The sequence below is a fragment of the Grampus griseus genome, assembly GCF_964374135.1.
Source record: "Grampus griseus genome assembly, chromosome: 6".
NCBI classification, from domain to species: domain Eukaryota; kingdom Metazoa; phylum Chordata; class Mammalia; order Artiodactyla; family Delphinidae; genus Grampus; species Grampus griseus.
The window spans coordinates 54,949,817-54,970,164 of record NC_139000.1 but is presented as its reverse complement, the minus strand read 5'-3'; the positions used below and the strand labels follow the sequence as shown (position 1 = coordinate 54,970,164).

At 44.9% G+C, this 20,348-nt stretch overlaps 1 protein-coding gene across 4 annotated transcripts in view; it reads right to left on the bottom strand.

The window, feature by feature from the left end:
* The window catches only part of RCL1 (RNA terminal phosphate cyclase like 1), a 90,470-nt gene that overhangs the window by 6,882 nt on the left and 63,240 nt on the right, over positions 1-20,348 (bottom strand). For 2 of the 4 annotated variants that reach the window (XM_082656312.1, XM_082656310.1), the window contains exons 6-8: positions 18,308-18,433; positions 14,106-14,262; positions 8,600-8,703 (exon numbers count right to left, since the gene is read on the bottom strand). In XM_082656312.1, the coding sequence (XP_082512438.1) occupies positions 8,600-8,703; positions 14,106-14,262; positions 18,308-18,433 (387 nt within the window). Of the gene's footprint in view, positions 1-5,603; positions 6,235-8,599; positions 8,704-14,105; positions 14,263-18,307; positions 18,500-19,861; positions 20,012-20,348 lie in introns of those variants that run through there. The other 2 variants (XM_082656313.1, XM_082656311.1) reach the window with 2 other exon arrangements.

The window sequence follows — 20,348 nt, the reverse complement described above, 5'->3', positions numbered from 1 at the left end:
TGTTTGCAGATGACATGATACTATACATAGAGAATCCTAAAGATGCTACCAGAAAACTACTAGAGCTAATCAATGAATTTGGTAAAGTAGCAGGATACAAAATTAATGCACAGAAATCTCTGGCATTCCTATACACTAATGATGAAAAATCTGAACGTGAACTCAAGAAAACACTCCCATTTACCACTGCAACAAAAAGAATAAAATATCTAGGAATAAACCTACCTAAGGAGATCTGCACGTCTTTAATGAAGTAGTTCAGCAACCTGTGTTGTGCTGCCTCCCAATCAAACCATACAAACAGTTCTCACACAGAATGTACATGGAATCACCCGAGGAGCTTTCAAAATACTGATCCTGACATGCAGGTCAATGGAACAGAATTGAGAGTCAAGAAATAAGCCCACACACTTGTGGTCAACTCATTTTCAAAAAGGTGCCAAGATAATTCAAAGAGGAAAGAATAATCTCAACAAATGGTGCTTCACACGCAAAAGAATGAAGCTGGACCCTTTACTCACATCACACACAAAAATTAACTCAAAACGGATCAAAGACCTACATGGAAGAGCTAAAGCTATGAAACTCAAAGAAGAAAACACAGGAGTAAATCTTCATGATCTTGGGTTAAGCAATGATTTCTTAGATACAGCATCAAAAGCAGAGTGATAAAAGAAAAAATGGATTAACTGAACTTCATCAAAATTAAAATCTTTTCTGGACACTATCAAGAAAGTGGAAAGACAACCCCCAGAATGGTAGAAAATATTTGCAAATCATTTATCTGATAAGGGTCTGGTATCTGGAACATATAAAGAACGCATACAACTCGATAATAAAAAACCAAATAACCTAATTTTAAAATGAGCAAAGGATCTGAATAGACATTTCTCTAAAGAAGATATGCACATAGCAATAACCACATGAAAAGATACTCAACATCATTAGTTGCTAGGGAAACACAAATCAAAACCAACAGAAAGGCTATGATCAAAAAAAAAGATAATAACAAAAGTGTGGGTGAGGAGAAATTGGAACCCTCAAACACTGCTAGTAGAAATGTAAAATGGTACCACCACTGTGGAAAACAGTCTGGCAATTCCTCAAAATGTTACACAAGGAGTTAGTTACCACATGATCCAGCAATTCCACCCTAAGGTATATACACAAGAAAAATGAAAACATACATCCACACAAAAACTTGTACATAAATGTTCATAAGAGCATTATTCATAACAGTCAAAAAGTACAAACAACTCAAATGGCCATCAATTGATGAATGGATAAACAAAAGATGGTTTATCTGTACAATGGAATATTATTCAGCCATAAAAAGGAATGAAGTACTAATACATGCTACAATATGGATGGACCCTGAAAACATTCTGCTAAGTGAAACAAGCCAGTCACAAAGAACCACATATTGTTTGAGTCTATATGAATTGGACAGAACAGGCAAATCTATTATAGCGACAGAAAGCAGATTAGGGGTTGCCTAGGGCTGGGGGCAGTGAGAGGAATCAGGAACACCTGTGAATGGGCAAAAGGGTTTCCTTCCGCGGTGGTGGAAATGTTCTAAAATTAGACTGTGGTTACATTTACACAACTTTGTGAATATACTAAAAACCCACTGAATTGTACACTTTAAATAGGTAAACTGTGTGGTATGTGAATTATATCTCAATAAAGTTGTTTAAAATAACTATTTTATTTGTGAAGTTAAAAAAAAAAACTGATACATGGCTCCCGTCCTCACACAGTATATACCAAACTAAGTATAAAGCCTACTGCAATGCATTTTCCACCCTCTCCTGTCCCTTTATCCTAGTTAATCTAGTCAAAGGAGGAAAAAGCAAAAAGGGGGAAAGAAAGTCTGAACAATTCCGCATCCTGTCTGCCCGAGATGGGCTAAGAGATGGAACAGTAACTAGCCTGGACGGTAGGAGTCCCGGTGATGGCTGCATGCGCACAGAAAAATTCCTCACTTCTTTGCTCTCTCTTCCACCTTGGATTGTGCTACTTCATCTCCATCTTTAAAATAACGTCCCATTTGCCACCTGTTCTACGAAGCCTTCTCTAGCCAGTAACCCCTCTGGGTTTCCATAGCATTCTTGGCTCTGCTTATGGAGTCTAATGAAATGCTCATGTGTAAGTGTCTCACAATTGCCCTGGCCCCACTCTTGGTAAATTATATAAGCACCTCCAGGGCAATGACCTTAACCCATTACACCTGCTAGGCACTATATATAAGGCACTCAGGAATGGGGCACCCAACAGGATGTGGAGGTTAGGGTTTAGGGATACTTTTTTTTTTTTTTTTTTTGCGGTACGCGGGCCTCTCACTGCTGTGGCCTCTCCCGTTGCGGAGCACAGGCTCCAGACGCGCAGGCTCAGCAGCCACGGCTCACGGGCCTAGCCGCTCCACAGCGTGTGGGATCTTCCCAGACCGGGGCACGAACCCGTGTCCCCTGCATCGGCAGGCGGACTCTCAACCACTGCGCCACCAGGGAAGCCCCAGGGATACTTCTGAGAAATGACTTCAACATTCTTAGCAATTAAGGGAAGTCAATTCTTCCCCTGCTGGCTTTCTCATTTTACTAACCAATTGAAATTTTCAGGTTTTTGCTCTGTCCCAGCCTCACAACCTCCCTAACCCTGCCCTAGGAAAGAAAGAAAACAAACACATCAAAAAAAACCATAGATAAACAGTCCACATCTGTGGGCATAGCTTCCGGCTGGCAGCAACACAGAAAAAGCCAGCCATCTCACCCACTTGTCTGCATTCTAAGGAGGAAACAGCCTGTTCTCTCTCGCTGCTGCTTCGGTTCTAATACAGGCCCGAGGCACGCTCTGCTTCCAGAGCCTCCCCAGCCTACTTCATACTTCACCCTGAATCGTTCAACTGTGCTGGAAAAAGCAGACACCTTCCCCAGCTGGCAGAATTCCTAAGAGGCCGCAGCCTGCCTCTGATCTCTTGGAGAAGGAGGGGAGAAACACAGGCTTGAGTGTGCAGGTCTGCATAGTTGCAGCTTTGGGGTATTTGTAGCCTTTGGAATCGTTAGCAAAAGCAAAGTCAGTTCCACTTTTTACATAATGTTCTGCCAACCCTTCAGCCTGTCTGAGGAAGACTGTGTAAGGACTGAGTTAAGGTACATTTCATGATGCCCTCCACCGCCAGCCCCATTCTCCCTAAGTCTCCTGTGGCTCGGATAGCGTAAAGTAACCATGCTCAGAAGCTGAGAAATAACCTCAGGCGATATGAAATACTAACAGTATCCTTAAGAAAATGAAAACCAAACAGAATAAACTCACCCACATCTATATGCAGTTGAACAAAGTCAGGTCCAGGGCCGGTCCGTGTCCTTTTCCACAGCCCCACGCGGCACCGCTCCCCTTTCTTTCTCTTCCGAACACCATACAGTAGACCCACACTTTCTAGACACAGCTCCCCAGCCACAGAGCCAGGCAGAAGAGGCACCCCCGGGACACCGAGGGCAGCTCTGCTCCTCTACCCGCAACAGTGTGACTGGAAGATTTTCCGACTAACCCTTTTAGGCAACTGGGACTCCTGACTTAAGAGAAGTATCCTTAGTGAGCTTTCTTCCCCCAGAACAAAGTGATTTATATCTTTTAAAAAATGAAAAAACAAAAAACCACCAACAACCTACTTTTCCTGAACACCTCCAGTCCATCTGACAAGCAGGTTTCAGAGAATCCTGAAGCACAGAGGTAATTCTTCCTGTGTATTTTCCAAGAGTGGGTTGTTCCCACCACCATTGTTGGTCAACAGGTGAAGGCCACTGGGCTCACAGTCATCTGCCCATTGGATCCCAACTGCCTGGAACTTGCCAGGTTGCCCAGCCCTGCCCCTTAAAATACAGCCCCTCATACCAGGTCCCCCTCTGAAGCCTGCTAGAGCGTGGTGGTGACGGGGATCACGACGCGCTCTCTCTGGCGGCTCTACAACAACAAACCATGATAGCGGGCCCCGCCTCCTGCTCCACCAAGCCACCTGGACACTGGGGTCACCTACTTCTCAGATCTAAGGAGTTGCTCTGCAAATTGAGGGGATGGAAGATCTGGGGGTGGGAAGAGAATCTGCTCAACAGGGCTCCCTGTAGTCACGACACGGCATCTTTTAAATATATCGGTGGTACTTTTTCTGCCGAAGAGCTGTTTTCCCAAAGACCAGCTGACCTCTGCTCCAGGAATGAAGTTATTAAACTCCGTTATAAAGGCAGCAGGAAACAGAGAGCCAGGCTGGCTGCACTCTCAGGAGACATGGATACCAGGCCAAGTTCAGCCAAGAACTCACTATGAGCAGGTGACAGACCTCTCTGTCATCTGAAAAGTAAGGATATCACTTGTTTTACCATATGCCAAATATGTCCTGCGGCTCAAAGAACATAATAAAGGAGACTGGGCTTTGCAGCATTTAAACCATTTCCCAGATGTAAGGTGGCGTGTGCTGTGCTTGCTCCCAGAGAGGAGTTGGGCAACTGAACCCAAAGAGCAGCATCTCATTGATCTTCACATCACTGTGCTACACACTGGGTGGGCCAACTACCCCGATCAGTCCGTGTTTGACAAGGACCCTGGGCTCTCGCTCCCCAGCACGTCACAAAAGTGAAAAGAGGTCATTTATTAAAACTAGAATAAAACAAAGTGACGTAGTTTATTTTAGACTTCCAATGAAAGACAGAAGGAGATCATTTTATGACAATTTGAAACGAGGATTCTGAAAAGATACAGCAGGGCACCCTGGGCTCAGGCAGGGAGGTGCCTGGAGTCCAATAACATGTGTGAAATCCCAGCTTTTACTAAACAGCACAGTGGGTCAGGGAAGCGTGCACTCTGGATGAGACGTCAGAGTCCGAACCCCAGGTGCTGACTGTGTGACCCTGGGCACACGACTTGACCACTCTGTGTCTCAATCCGCTGACCAGTAAAATGGAGTGTACCTGCCTTCACAACTTTACCACCCTTGTGGGGTTATCATGAAACCTGAAAGAGTTCTGGCCCACAGCGAACACTGTTAAGTGTTGTTAAATAAACATCCACTTACAGAATTCTCAGGAACAGTAAATAAGATGTGTGTAGTTTGTTTAGTAATGTAACTGCAGGAAGTTAGTCATAAATTTAACAATTAGTGGATACAGGGACTTCCCTGGTGGCGCAGTGATTAAGAATCTGCCTGCCAATGCAGGGGACACGGGTTCAAGCCCTGGTCTGGAAAGATCCCACATGCCGTGGGGCAACTAAGCCCGTGCGCCACAACTACTGAGCCTGCACTCTAGAGCCCGCGAGCCACAACTACTGAAGCCTGTGGGCCTAGAGCCTGTGCTCCACAACAAGAGAAGCCACCGCAATGAGAAGCCCACGCGCTGCGACGAAGACTAGCCCCCGCTCGCTGCAGCTAGAGAAAGCCCGCGTGCAGCTACGAAGACCCAACACAGCCAAAAATTTTAAAAAACAATAAATAAATAAATAAATAAAAATTTAAAAAATCTTTAAGAAAAATAAAAATTAGTGGATACAGATTTAGATAGATGAGCAGACGATTTACAGCCGACTTCAGGCCTGAGGTTACCCAAAGCAAGTTTACCAGGCCTCCTGGTGTTCAAAGTGAACTTCACAGGAGACTGGATGTCCGTGTGCGCCCAGCACTGATGGAGCTCTGCCAGGCACATCGCGCTGCTGGGAGAGCTAAGTGCCCGACCGCATTTAAGCCTCGCTCCACCTTCACAAGCCCATGACTTCAGGACCATTCACTTTCTCTGTGGATGAAACTGAGGCTCGGAGATGCCAAAGACCTTGTCCATGGTCTCCCAGTGTTGCAAGGCAGAGCCAGAGCTGAAATCCAGATAGGCTGGACTCCAATACCTGTGCACTGGCAGAACGCAGAAAGTTCCGGTCACCGCAGTCTCTGATCATAAACAATTTCTGAAAGTGCTAATTAAGACACTCGTTGATATATACTCCTACTTTCAAATAAAGTATACATCATCCTTAAACTGTAAAATTAAGCTTTTTCAGGGGCAAGCAGAACCACCATCACTACCTGTAAACCACCTAAAACTCCGCAAATTGAAAAGAAACAGATTCTCCACATACCAGCATGTTATCCAATACTATTTTATTCTACTGAAAAAAACCTCTCTGGCCTTCCCAAAGAATTTCACACATATAGACTTACTTTCTCAAGGAACACAGAAAACCATTACCAGCCACGTCCTGCAGTAAAACAGAGAGAAGAGGAAAGGGGAAAAACAGAAAGACCCTTATTTTCCAGAAAGGGTTTGAAAGCAACACTGCTAGAAAACACTATCCTGCTTAATCCCAGTGCTCTGTAAATAGACATTTAAAAAGCTATTTATACAAATCAAAACATGCAAACTGCCAGAAAAAAATACATTTCTTTAAACCAAGGAGGGTCTTGCTTCTGGTTTTCTTTAGAAATCTGAGGTTACAGAAAGCAGATTTTTATGATTTTAATTGCACATAAAAATACGTGTGATATCATGGTCTCCAAAGCTCCTGAATCCAACTAGGATAAGCTGTTCCCTCACCATGATCATCCTGACGGTGGATTCTGTCCTTTTACCCTTAACTGTATGCAAACGCACGATGATAATTTTGCCTGTCCTGGAGCACGCCTATTTCTTCCCGCCTTTGCCCTTCATCTCTTTGGGCTTCTAGAGCTTTCCACAATGATTAAGGGCAAGAAGGGTCCCAAATAGATACAGCTTTCAAAAAGAAACTCCCTCCTCCTCCCTTGCCCTAGCTTACTGAAAGAAGGGAGGCTGCCCTTTCCAAGCCTCTGGCCGCCCCTCTTGCAGGAAGCCCTGGGGGGGCAGGTAATCCAGAGGAAGACTGTCCTGCAAGTCCCAGCCCCAGGGCTCAAAACACAAAATTTTGTAATTTGTCCCACTCCTGTAAAGCTCCATTCAGAGCAGACCACTTTGTTTTCCCAGGAGATGTGTAATTTTAGGCAAGGTCTCTGGAAGACAAGACACTGCAATTAATGTTTGGTGAGGGGGTGTGTCAAGGACACAGGAACTTTTAAAAATGTCCAGTCACATCTTGATGGTCTCCACAGAGTTTGCTGACTTAAAAAGATTATACAAGGCCCTGTAGCCAAACTGAAAAAAAATCTCTAAAAGCAAAAAAAAAAAAAAAAAAAAAAAAGTGTCAAGGAAAAATAAAAATATACATTCCATTTTTCACATAATGTTCTGCCAAACCCCATGCCCCACGACCACACACATTTCTAGACACCGCCTCATGCTGCCCGAGCAGCCAGGCCTTCTGCTGCCCTGAAGCCAAGGCTGGGAAAGCAGCAGCCATGAGACCAGCTAAGAGGGTGAAGGGCACTGTGGCAGCCACACGGCTGTCAGCCACTTGCAGCAAACTCGCTGGGAAGCCAATCTCTACACTTAAGGTGCCGTGCACCCAGCCCTCACCTCCTCTCCAAGTGCCTTAACTACAAAGTCTCTCTGGGCAATGTTGATTCCTGATGTCAGCATGCCACTTAGGATTACTCAATTTCAGGTTTCCTGTCCTGTGAAATACTTTACACAAGTTATAGGGAGATAGTGTGGTCCTCACCAGTTTCCTGCTTTCAGTCTTCCCGCAATGCTAACAACGTATTCTCTTCCATTTCCTTGTTCCAAAAAGCCTTCCACCACCAACTTACAGGAAAAAAAAAAAAAAAAAAGCCTCCAAAAGGATCTCCTGGTCTCTACACTCCCAGCTCCCGGGTCCAATGGTACACTGCCCCCTCTACAGTGCCCGCCCCTTTCTCAATGTGATGGCACCACCATTCTTCAGTTATCACAGTACTGTACCTTTCAGATATACAGCATCGGTACCATGATAACCGAAAAAGGACAGTTCAGTCTCATATCTACCTGAATATGTCCTCGAACCCAAGGCCCATTCCCTCCGCCAGCTTCCCACCCACAGGTGGCCACAGAATGATCTTCAAGTATATAGACACATGTACAGAGATGTCAGTGCTCAAACAGGCTGTTTCACAGCAACCTCACTGACTATCAACAGGAGTGCTTCTTTCACTGTGCTGTTTAGAATTCAAGTCTTCTGAGGACCTGCTCTTTTTTGGAGAATGCCTGCTTTAATACCCCAACAGTCAACCTCTGATAACATCTCATGGCCTCAAACTCACCTCTGCATTTCCCTCCTAGTCCAGTGGTGTTACTATGGACTTTGCCTCTTGGACAAAAAGGCAGTCCTTTTTGCTAAAGCTAGGAAAAAGAGGGATTTTTAAAAACTAACAATAAAACCCAAGCTATAACAGAAGCAGGAGTTTACCTCCAAAATGGAAACAATATCTAAAGCACAGACAGAACTGTCTAGTATAGATCACGCAGTTTTAATGACACAGAAATGACAATTGGGAAGGAAGAAACTGCAGGAAAGAAAGGAAAGCAAAATCCTTGTTAAACGCCAGATGAAAGCGACAACCTCCAGCGCATTTAAGGATCAGCATAATCAGGTGGGAACAGGATAGTGCTCATCATTTTGTTCGACTGGAGGATTAAACTGGAGAGCATAAGGGGGCTGAAAGAAAACAACTCACGTGTAGGGAGAGAGTGGTCCGAGAAGGACTTTGGAAACATCCTGCTGTCCAAGGGTCATGAGTAACAGAGCCAGGCTTTGGTTGGTCGAGTCCACACATCCACCCTGTAAACACAAACACTTTAAGGATTAATCATTGTACCAAACCAGATAATGGGAAACCAACAAAACAGAGGGAAAAAAAAAAACAGACACAGATGCCCAGAGTATCAGAACCACAGAAGAGCAGACGGCAAAATTCAAGCAATAATAAAACAGAATAAGTGTCTTTTAAAGAGTTATCCTCATATCAAGTAACTGTAGGGGGTTAAACTAACAGTTAATCAAAACAATTGTAAGAGCTGAGACTATCAGAATGAATAGACATTTAAGTTTACCGAGGTATATCTAGTGAAAAATGAAACTTTGCCTTTGTAATTAAAGCCATAGCAGGACATAAAAGCAAAAAAGCATAATCATTTATAGGCAATGCATAATTACCAAGGGTTAAGTGAGTGACATTTCTACTTATTTAATCTGTCATAGAACACCACAGCTAATCTGACATGAGAGGACCTTTCCCTTTCAAGGGTCTTACCTACAACACATTCGATGACATTCAGAAACTGCCTGCCATGTCACTTTAGATTCCCCTCTTTAACCCTTCCTGTGTGCCTTAGAACTGGAGAACTGTTCAGACCAGATCCCTCCATTCTTATTATTTATGCATTATGTTCCCCCATTTTCCCTGTTCTTCCAAATCAATAAGCAGGACAAAATTCTCTTCAAAAACTTTCTCATGAAGTACAACTGCTTTGGTTGCCTTTCTTCTTTCATTCTCGAATTTTTCAACCACTTCACCCATTTTGCTTCTGCTTGATGCAGGCGTTACTGCTACTTCCATTTGTGCCTTGAAGAATGTCTTTATTTCAGATCATCCTCTCTGGGATAACTTTATTTACAACAACTTAAATTTACACTGTACGTACTGAAAGCAGGATGACCTTGAATGTCTACATACTTTGCATATTTCACAACAAGAAATCCAGTTTCTAACCATGGCACATCACTGTTCAAGGCTACACTCTCCCAGACTTGGAATGGGATAAGTGGTCACCCGCTGCTGCTTACGTGGGTACACCTCTCTCCTTTTTTAATGCACGTAGGGTAGGGAATAAATTGATTCTCAGGTACAGACGCTCATTCTCTGCTGTTAGACTTCATTGAGGACAATGAAGTAGGAAAATCAGAAGTGGAGCCTACTGCCAGTCTTTATGAAACCTACTGCTCTTCCTCATCTACCTGAGTTAATAAAGAACAATATTCATCTCATTTAGCAAATTTTAGGACGAGAGGAGTTCCAGCACATATATTTCCATCTAAACGGAAAACCTGACCCATGGAGAATAAAAGAATATATAACAAAATATATTAATATAAGAAGATTTAACAAAACTATTTGTTTTACAGAACTTGCTCCTTTTCATAAGACTGCCTAAAATTAAACTGTTCTCTTCAGTCTCCGCTTCATAGCACTATGTTGCTATTCTCAAATGATTTTTTTTTTTTTTTTGCAGTACGCAGGCCTCTCACTGTTGTGGCCTCTCCCATTGCGGAGCACAGGCTCCGGACGCGCAGGCTCAGCAGCCATGGCTCACGGGTCCAGCCGCTCCGCGGCATGTGGGATCCTCCTGGACTGGGGCACGAACCCGTGTCCCCTGCATCAGCAGGCGGACTCTCAACCACTGTGCCACCAGGGAAGCCCTCAATTGATTTTAATTATGTACTGAACCAAGATCTTACTGCAGTAAATATATTAGGGTCTGTGTACAGGATACAACAGAGGAAGTGGTGGGGCCGCCTGGACAGCAGGACACAAGCCTTGTGCAAAGTAGCTTCAATCTCATTACAAAGACAAAATATGAGCAGGAACCAGTAACAAGTGAAGGTGAAGATGAAGTTACGCGGCAGCTGGGGGCTGTGGGCACCGGGACTGCCAAGGTGGTGCGAGAGGGGTTGTCACTCCCCTGGCACCAGAGGGAGGCTTTGGGGAGGTGGGGACTTGAGCTGGCCCTGGAGCGATAAGCAGGGTTTGGAGAGGGAGGAAGAGCAGGAGGATGGGGGAGATACAACCCAGGGCTGGCAAGGACCAGGAGGCCAGCCTGAGAGTGGCTGTCTGCTCTCTGCGGAGAAGTATGCGGAACTGCAGGGATAAGGTGGAGTAGGCAGACTGAGGTGGGGCTTTTCTAACTGGGCCACGGGTTTTGACTCTATCCTGGGGAAGTGAGAAGCTGGTGAAGGTCTCTGAGCACAGGAGTACCAAGACCAGATCGCAGCTTTAGGGGGAGATTTAGGCTGAAGAGGATGCCGGAGAGGGTATGGAAAGGATTTCCCCTCTGCAAGTAGGGAGAGCCAGTACCTATATCGGGGGAGGGGGGAACGGAAGGGAGGAGGGTGGGAGATGGGGGCAGAGAGAAGGATAGGAAAGGGCAGTTCCAGAAAGCCTGGGACAGAATCAAGAGGGCTTGGTAACTGATGAGACAAAAATGGAACAAGAGGAATTAGATCAGAGGATTAAAACTTTGGCATAAACGGTACCAAAGGGGATGGATTTTTATTACTTATTTAAACCATGTCACATCACAGACTTACAAAGAATTATTATAAAAACTGCATGCATTTTCATCCTTTTAGCAATTAAAGATCATAGACACACACAAAAGAAGTTTTCTTAATGACTTAAAACAAAAAACTCAGTCCAGCCACTACTGAACGGTTTAAAGCAGAACTTAACTAGAGTATAGAAAAAGTAAAATAAAATAACCTAATCCAGATTGCATGTTTTCGCTCTTGGGGACTGGTGGGCTGTGCTTTCACCCTGAGGCTTTTACTCTGCCATTTACGGAGATACAAAACCCATATTCCAGCTGTGTCCGGGGGCTCCCACTGGGCTATCCTGTAATGGGATACATCCAAATCCCCCAGGTCCACTGGAAAGAGAGGGATGTGTCCCCACAGTCAGAGAGAAGGCCTGCCGGCCACCCCAGGACCAAGGCAGGGAAACCTGCATGAGTCAATAGCAGCTGAGGGACCCACATGTGTCTCCAGCAGTCTTTCTTCACAAATATCTAGATGACAAATTTCCTGAACTGAGTAACTGGCACGGCAACCTCTTGGTCATTTACTCCATTTACTCCCAAATTTTAGTTACTATCCATCTTTCAAAAATCACTAAATTTAGCATCAAACATTGGAAAGACTTTGCATTGAAAAAGCTGAGGCCAGATCTTGACTGCTCAAGAATTATTAGAACATATTTCCTCGCTCAGAGGGATTTCTTGTGATAGACTATTTCCTTCCTCCACTATTTCCTAGCTGAATGGTGAGTAGAGGGAATGAGGTCCCTCTACTGAGGACACAGTTATAGGTCCTTTTTCTTCCATTTAATTAGATAGACACTAAATAAGCTGGAAATTTTAATGAACTTTGAAACAGTTCATTCCTACTTGCTCCACCTTGTGACCAATGAGATATTTTCAAAAATGCTGACTTTGATCCGGGGAGTGGACTGTGGCAATAAGCTGTTTTCCTTAGTGAGGCCTGTGCAGGGATCAATACCCATGACCCAGGCATCACCTTGCCACACTGATTAATAAATTACAGTGGCAAAAGGAAGAATTAAAGAACAAAATCACCACTGTACCAGCCCTACTGATTTTATTTCACTGGGCTCATGTGTGATTTTTGCGACTTTAAACAGAGCAAAACTTCCTAGAAGACTTCAGGAAAGAACCACAGAGATGTCTAATAACTGAGAATAAATACACAGATAGTAGAGAGATGAAAGGCTCTTCAGCTCTTCAGCTGGAGAAAAAAGACAATTTACAAACACTCTACACCATCCAATAGTGAATCACCCAGAGTACAGTCGGCCCTCCACATCCACAGTTTCAACCAACCACAGATTGATTTTCAATTTCAGATGACTGAATCAGCGGATGCAGAACCTGTGGATACTGGGGGGGGGGGGGGCAGGGGGGGAGTAATGAAACACAGACTTGAGCATCCAGGGACTTTGGTATCCACTGGGGGGAGGAGGGGTCCTGGAACCAATCACCTGTGGACACCAATTCTTGCTAGTGCTCAGTTTAAGAATGTGGGCCCCAGTGTGCATCCACAGCAGAGGACTGAACATCCCTGGAGCCTGTCCTGGATTCTGCATGTCAAGGTAAAGGTTTCCCCTTCCTGAGGTGTAGACTAACAGAAATCTTGGAGACAGGTTTGTGACGCTCCTCTAACCAAGTATATGGGATCTTAAAGAATGAATTTTCAGGCAGCTTATCTTACTTCTCCTGTCATCATCTTTCCTTCTCTTCCAATTTCCTCCTTGCTTATTTTGGGTCGCCTCAGCTGTCCCTGGGAAACAGAGTAAAGTGTGTGTGTACATATGTGCATGTTGCTCTTACGGATCAACAGAGAAAAAGGATTGTAGCAACTGAGGGGACAGGCTTGGCCAGACTGGTCTACGCCGTGTCCCACCAGTAGGGCAGCAGAAGCAAAATGGTAATCAGTGCAGTCTTGTCCTCAGCATCATGTCATCTTTTCTTTGTCCCCTCTTCCCAAGCCCCTACTGTGCTCTGACACAGGCTGGCCTTCCCTAGACACTCTTCTATGTGCTCCCAAGCACCCTACAAAATCGAGCCTGTTGACACTGTTTTCTATCTGAATTAAACGTCACACACAAATCCAGGTTTCCAGCTTCTCTTGAAAAATCTGAAAAGAATGAGCCCCCATCCCCCTATGGCAACGACACGGGGCTGAGAGAAGGTCCCTGCTTTGCTCCAGGGGATGTGTGCTCTTCAATTGGCCAATCACTGCCTAACCTGCTTCATTTTTCACCTTCTCTCTCCTGTATGACTCTGTTCCAGTTCTCTGCCCTCCCGATCATTAAAACTTACCTGCCAGGACTTCCCTGGTGGTGCAGTGGTTAAGAATCCACCTGCCAATGCAGGGGACACGGGTTCGATCCCTGGTCCGGGAAGATCCCACATGCCGCGGAGCAACTAAGCCTGTGCGCCACAACTACTGAGCCTGCGCTCTGGCGTCCACGAGCCACAACTACTGAAGCCCATGCACCTAGAGCCTGTGCTCCGCAACTAGAGAAGCCACTGCAATGAGAAGGCTGGGCACGGCAACGAAGAGCAGCCCCCGCGCGCCGCAACTAGAGAAAGCCCGCGTGCAGCAACGAAGACCCAACGCGGCCAAACATTTAAAATAAATAAATTTATATATTAAAAAAGACTTACCTGCCATATGTAACAAACCAGTGGGGCTGGGCCTCTGCTCACTGACTAGTTTAGCCAATCCATTAAGCTAGTTAATGCTAAACTGTCTAAAGGGTAGGAAGAGGTTAACTCCTTGACTGAAGCCCTTAAAAGAGGAAGAAAGTTGCTAACGAATAAAAGTGACAGACAAAGAACTGCTTCCTGATGGCTCCTCTCCTGGACCTGCAGAAGCAGAGGACATACCCTATGGATTTCTTCGAGGAGCAGCCTGGCACAGTTCCTGCCGAGGTCCTCGGGAAGCACCGCTGCCCCCTGGCCCTGGTGGTTGGAGACAAGTTCAGCGCTGAGGAAGGTGCCGTTGGTGGTCTCAGCGACCAGCCACAGTCCAAAGCCCGGAGACCTGGGGATTCAAAGGCACAGACACTGAGTAGCACACGAAGTGGGGTTCACATTCACCAGTAAAAAGAGAAGACAAACATCTTTTTGATGGCATTCTGTCTGGTCACATCAGGTCTTATTAGAGTCCCTCCCAGCTCACACTGGACATATACATGACGCAGTGAGGGCACACACGTGACAGAACCAAAGGTGATGCAAATTTTGCATTGCTTTTCTTTTCAGCCCTCCCTTCCCCTAGCTCTCCCTTACCTTTCCCCACTCACTACATTGTAAAACATCCTGCTGTGAGAGTTCGTAACAGTCAACATATAGAGCCCCTAGTTTCTGAGGTAGGGGCTCGACACTATTCTGCAGAGTGAGTAATACCATCCCCACCTTACAACTGAGGAAATGGACAAATCAAGCGACCTGCACCAAGTCCACACAGCTAGAAAGAGACTGAGATGCGCTTCAAACACAGATCTTCCAGACTCCAAAGCCCTCGCAAGTTCTCCACCACGGCACTCGCTCAGCCCTCAGTCACAACCAGCCCAGAGGTACAAGCAGCCTGGAGACCATCTGATTATAGCTCTCCTTGAGAGACAGCAGGCTGTTCCCCCGTGATGAGAAATACCACACGAGGAGAAAGGGCCTAGAGAAGGCACACTTTTATGTTTTTGTCCCCAAGGGACATCTCTAACTCAGAATTCACTTAATATGATCAACAAGCCAGCACCATGCTCTCGCCTGTGTGTTTCAACCACCAACAGCCAGACCTTAACACCCTTCCTGTCCAGGACCACAAATGACTCACATACGTGTACATCCAACAAACATTTGGGGGAAAGCTTCCACAGACCCGGGAACTGGGGCGCCATGGTAAGCACAGGAGTCCCTGCTCTCACGAGGCTTAGTGACAACCAGTTGGATGCAAAACAAAATCAGTCCACAAACAATAAAAACAAGCATCTCTCCACAAAATTTCCAGATTTGACACCTCACGTCTACCTTGCCCGGTGCCTCTTAAACACACACAGCTGACCCTTGAACAACACGGGTCTGAACGGCACAGGTCCACTTATAGACTTTTTTCACTAAATACGTTCTACAGCACTGCGTGATCCTAAGTTGGTTGAATCCGAGGATGTGGAGGGTCAACGGCATTAAGTCCCACGCAGGCCTCTGACTGCGGGGAAGGTCAGCACGCCTAACCCTAGCGTTGTTCCAGGGTCGACTGTACCTACTTTCCAGCAGTACACTCCACATGCAAGCACAATACAGCTTTAATAAAGCCTCCTTTAACACAATCCAACATACATATTCATGAAGCACTTTCTATGCATCTAGCACAAAACCAGCCAAAATATTTGTTTCAGAAAAACGACGCATAAAATTTATGTTTCAAATGTACTATATATGAGCTCACAATAGGGAGGAACTATACTGGTCAGTCCTTAATTTCTTTTAAAAAAAAGTGATTGTCTATGTAGCCAAGGATTAATAACACCTGCCAAGGCAAGAAGGTGCAGTGAGAATGCCGGTTCCAGGGCACTCTGAGTCACACTTACAATCTAACACCGTACCACCAAGCATCATCATGGGACATTTAAAGCACAATCTCAAGTTGCTGATGAGTCACTTGACCAGGAGGAGGGATTGGGCACCAGCTCATCAGTAGAGGCTGTGGCATGCCAAAATAAAGAGGAGAAAATGCAGGGAGATAAGCCACCATCACTGCTCTAACCCACTTACACGCATTTCCTAAGAACTTCTAAACTTTTCCATGCATGTGAAATTTTTGAGGCGTGTGTACTTATTGCAATGAACTTCATATTTAATCAAGACCGTTCCATTTGATATTGTATTTGTTTTACAGAAAACAACACAATAACATATTAAGCTCTATGTGCTCTACACCAATCCCCACCCCGCCCCCCAATTTGGGGTATGTGTATTATCAGGCCTATTTCAAGTTATGCTGACAATGTAGTTGATCACCAGTGACCTCACTGAAGATGCACATTGGTACAGTTTGCAAATGACAGCCTCCAAAACTTTCCAACTGGTGAGGGACTAGATTTTTCATGACTGAGAGATGACTGTGAGAATCAAAATGGGACCACACTGGACAAGTGTGCACTGGACAAAGAGCTGGCACAGCCCACCGAAAATTGCTGGCCACCAAGGTTCCAGGCCATGGCCACACGTAACTCTCACTCCCAGACTTCAATAAGCCTAACTTACGTGGATACTTCACTGAATTAGAAGAGAATACCTACCCATGACTTTATAATTTCATAATGGAGAAGGAAGATCACCGTTAGTCAACTGTAGCTTGAGATTTAGAAAACGGAACACAAACTTAACACCATGCATTGGTTTTAGAGGTAAATTTTAAAGTGGAGCTTGGAGTTGATAACACAAGGCTACATTATGCCCACATCTCCATCCACGTGTGAGCTTCCTACTCATTATTAGCAAGTATGCGCCTTGACCAGCACTAGGGTCTGCTGAGTCGATGGCATTATAAAAAGCCACACTCTAGCTGGAGGCAGCATGGCCTTCAGGTCTGCTCTGCTTCTGTGTAGAGTGAGAGGCCGGACGACAAGGCACTATCGAGTCAGGCCATTCAGACAGCTGCTACCGCTACCTATCCTCCCCCATCCCTCGTAATCCCCTCTCCCCAGAAAACAGCTGACACATAGTTCCAGGCCTGTGGCCAAGAGGAGAAGAGAAAGGAAATAACGGCATTAGCAGCTACCATTTCTGCTGCACCTACTATGTGCCAGGCATTGCACTGGTGGCTTACATATGTGACCTTTTCATCTTTACAGTAACCTAGGGATGCAGTTGTTATCACTCCCACATTATGAACGAGGAAAAACACTGATGGTATTTGAGCAATACACCAAAGGTTTGGGACCATCACTGACGTTTCCAAGTCCCAGAAAAAGGGCCAGCTCTGCACACAAACCCTTTCCCAACTCTAACCTCTGACATCACCACCTCTGTTGCTCTGGACTATGAGCCACCGCTGCATTTCTGAAGAGTCACCTGCATCTTTCCCTTGGGCTTCATGAAGGTCTGAGATCCCATAACACACTCACCCCTCCTTTACCCTCTTTTTCCTTCTTTTCCTGAAGTTAAAGAAAGCTCAGACAGAAGAGCTATGAAAAAGGATGAGCTGTGGTACAACTTAGGAAAAAACTGATTTTTTATCCCACAACAGTCAGTCTCTGATGTTCTTATTTTTAGAAGACACAACCTGAAAACTTCAGATTCAAAGTGTAAAGATACTGTCATTCACGTCGAAATGGTTAGGCAAAAACAAAGAAAACCCACGCACAAGGAAAGCAAATTTGGCAAAATATTCATTGTTAACTACAAGTAGTAGGAATATACAAGTGTTCGCTGTATTATCCTTTCAACTTTTCTGTATACTTAACATTTTCATAATAAAAAATTAGGTTTTAATTGCTTCCCTAACTCGCTGGTTTCTAAATATACAACCAAAGCCTAAAACAGATATTTTCATTACACAGATCATCATTAACTTTTTATTTTCTAAAGTAAGGTCTTCTGCAAAGGCTCTAACTAAACCAAACTCAAATCTGCAATAACAACTTTCTTTGGCTCTAGGGGTGTTTTTCCCCTTGATGGAGAGAGAAGCCGACTGGCACTTAAACCAACAAAAGATTTTTTCCCCTAAACTGTTATTCACACAGGATGGAAGAACTTGTTTACTTTAATTTTTTGTGGGAACAGAGGACAGATGGGATTTAAAGCTTGTGGCACTGTTTATTAATAGCTGGGCTTTAATTCCCCTAGGCTGGCGTCTCAACCCCTCATCACCCAGCACTGGGCACCGTGACGCTTTCCATGTGATAGGTGCTCAAAAGATGCCTGTTGCTGACAATGGCGGTAAGTTGGAAGGAAAAAAACTGTGAATCATTCTTCCTCTGGCTGCCCAACCTCAGAGCTGGCAACTTTAGCTTCAATCAGACCAGGAGTATGACAAAGGCTAGGGTGGCTAGGGGATTAGGCTCCAAAAACGCACAGACACTTACCTCCCAGAGTTGACTCCTTTCATGTGGTCTGTGTAAATATAGATATCGGGTATAAACTTGTTGAGGATGCTCCTTGCAGAATCCACAATCCTGTTTGCCATCTGAGGTGATACGCGTACTGAATACCTGCAACCTGGAGTTAAGGGTGTCATTCTGCTTGGACTCCACAACAGAGAAAAGTCAGTCATAAAGCTAGCGAGTATTTGTAGAACTGTCATAACAAACTGGGACTTCTAATCCATTCTATTCTCCACCTGTATTTAATTACTTAACTTTGTAGTACCATAACTTAATTTTTACATTATTCTTTTTATTTATTATTATTGTATTATTATATAATTTTTTGTATTGTTATAAAAAGCCCTCGGTGAAAAACATCTAAACAATATAGACACTTGGAAAGTATAAAATAAAAGCTGTCAACCCTGCTCTAGACTGCCTACCCATCCCTCCTCCCCTAGAAATGGTTCACCTCAATTTTGGAACAAGTAAAGGCAATTGCCCCCCTGTAGGGCATGAGCCAGGCTCCCTCTGAAGTATTCTCTGACCATCCCCACTGTTGTAACCATTGAGTCTTTCTCTTAGGAGCCTAAGGCCAGAACAGACACCACACTGGGACTGACCTGGGCCCCTGTGTGACCCAATCCACCCCCTGGTAGGCTGACAGGAAAGGCAGAAAAACATTAGTGAAAGAGCATGGTGGGGCTGTTCATAAAGGTATAAACAGGTTTTTGTGTTTAACTTAAGAGCCTACTTTCAGTTACTTAAGTGTTGATGATTCTATTTATGGATGATACAGGCTCCTCACAACTGCTACCCTGTGGTCAGAATATTAGTAATTAGCACTTTTACAACAGGGCACCCTCAGAAAGGAAAGGAGAAAGATATTAGCAACTCAAATGAAAAGGCTGGTGCTTGAGAAAGTGGAAACTATTACCTAAAATTAGACTTTGTTACAGAGACTGGCTCTCCCCAATTCCACCTACCAAATAAAAAGTAAGTATGTACTAAGCACTTCCGATGTTCACTGTATGGTCAAGGGGCAGCTGCGTATGTGGGACGAGGGGCTACCAAAAACAGAGAAGTAACAACATGTGATCTTCCCACTACTCTGACCCAAACGCCATGCAGCAAGTCCAACAGGGAAAACAAGGTGTGTAGTCTGCCCAGCCTCGCCCAAGTGTTCGAAAATTCCTGTCAATAACACATTTAATTTTCATTTGAACTGCAGAAGCAATATGCTCAGAGACTGAGCAAAGAATTTGACTGGCATCTGGCTCCCCTTTCTGACCCATCCTGAACATCCACAAAAGATCCAGCTTCCTCATGCTAGGGAGAATCTCCCAGTAACTCCGGGCCCTCCCAGATCTTGAGATTGGACCCCCTAGTCTGCTCGGTGTTCATCCCCAAACCGACACCACCACCCCCAGCTCCACCAACCAAAGTGTTCAAAGCCTTCGGCCTGATCTGCCTGCCTTCATTCTTCAACCCAGAGTTCCCCCCTCTCCTGAAATCCTCCGGGCAGCACCGACTGTGGCCTGCACTTGAACTTACCACACGTCTCCCTTCGTATACACTCATGCTGTCCTTGCTCTTCGATGAGACCGCACACTCCATAAGGAAAGGGGCTCTACTTCTGTATCCCTCACAAGTCTCTAATACACTACTTTTGTACTCAGAAATGCTCGATAAATATTTGACTTGACTCAAAGGACAAACCCGAAATGAGGAAAGAGCAAAGAGGGATTTTTCAATACACACACAGAGCCCAGTTACATCACCACCTCTTCTGTCCAGAATGTACTTTTGACCACAGGCAGCTTAGACAAACAGTCCCAGGTCTCATACCCTTTGGACCAGGAGGGTGCTATCCTTCTGAGGTCTGAAGCTGCCCACCCTGTGTGGGAAAATACAGATGTCGTTATCCTGACACATAAGCCCACAGCATTCATGTCTTCCAAAGTTCTTTCAGGTACATGATCATCTTATTTTATGCTCACGGTAACCCTGAGGCAAGGGCCACATATTCTTGGTTCCAGGG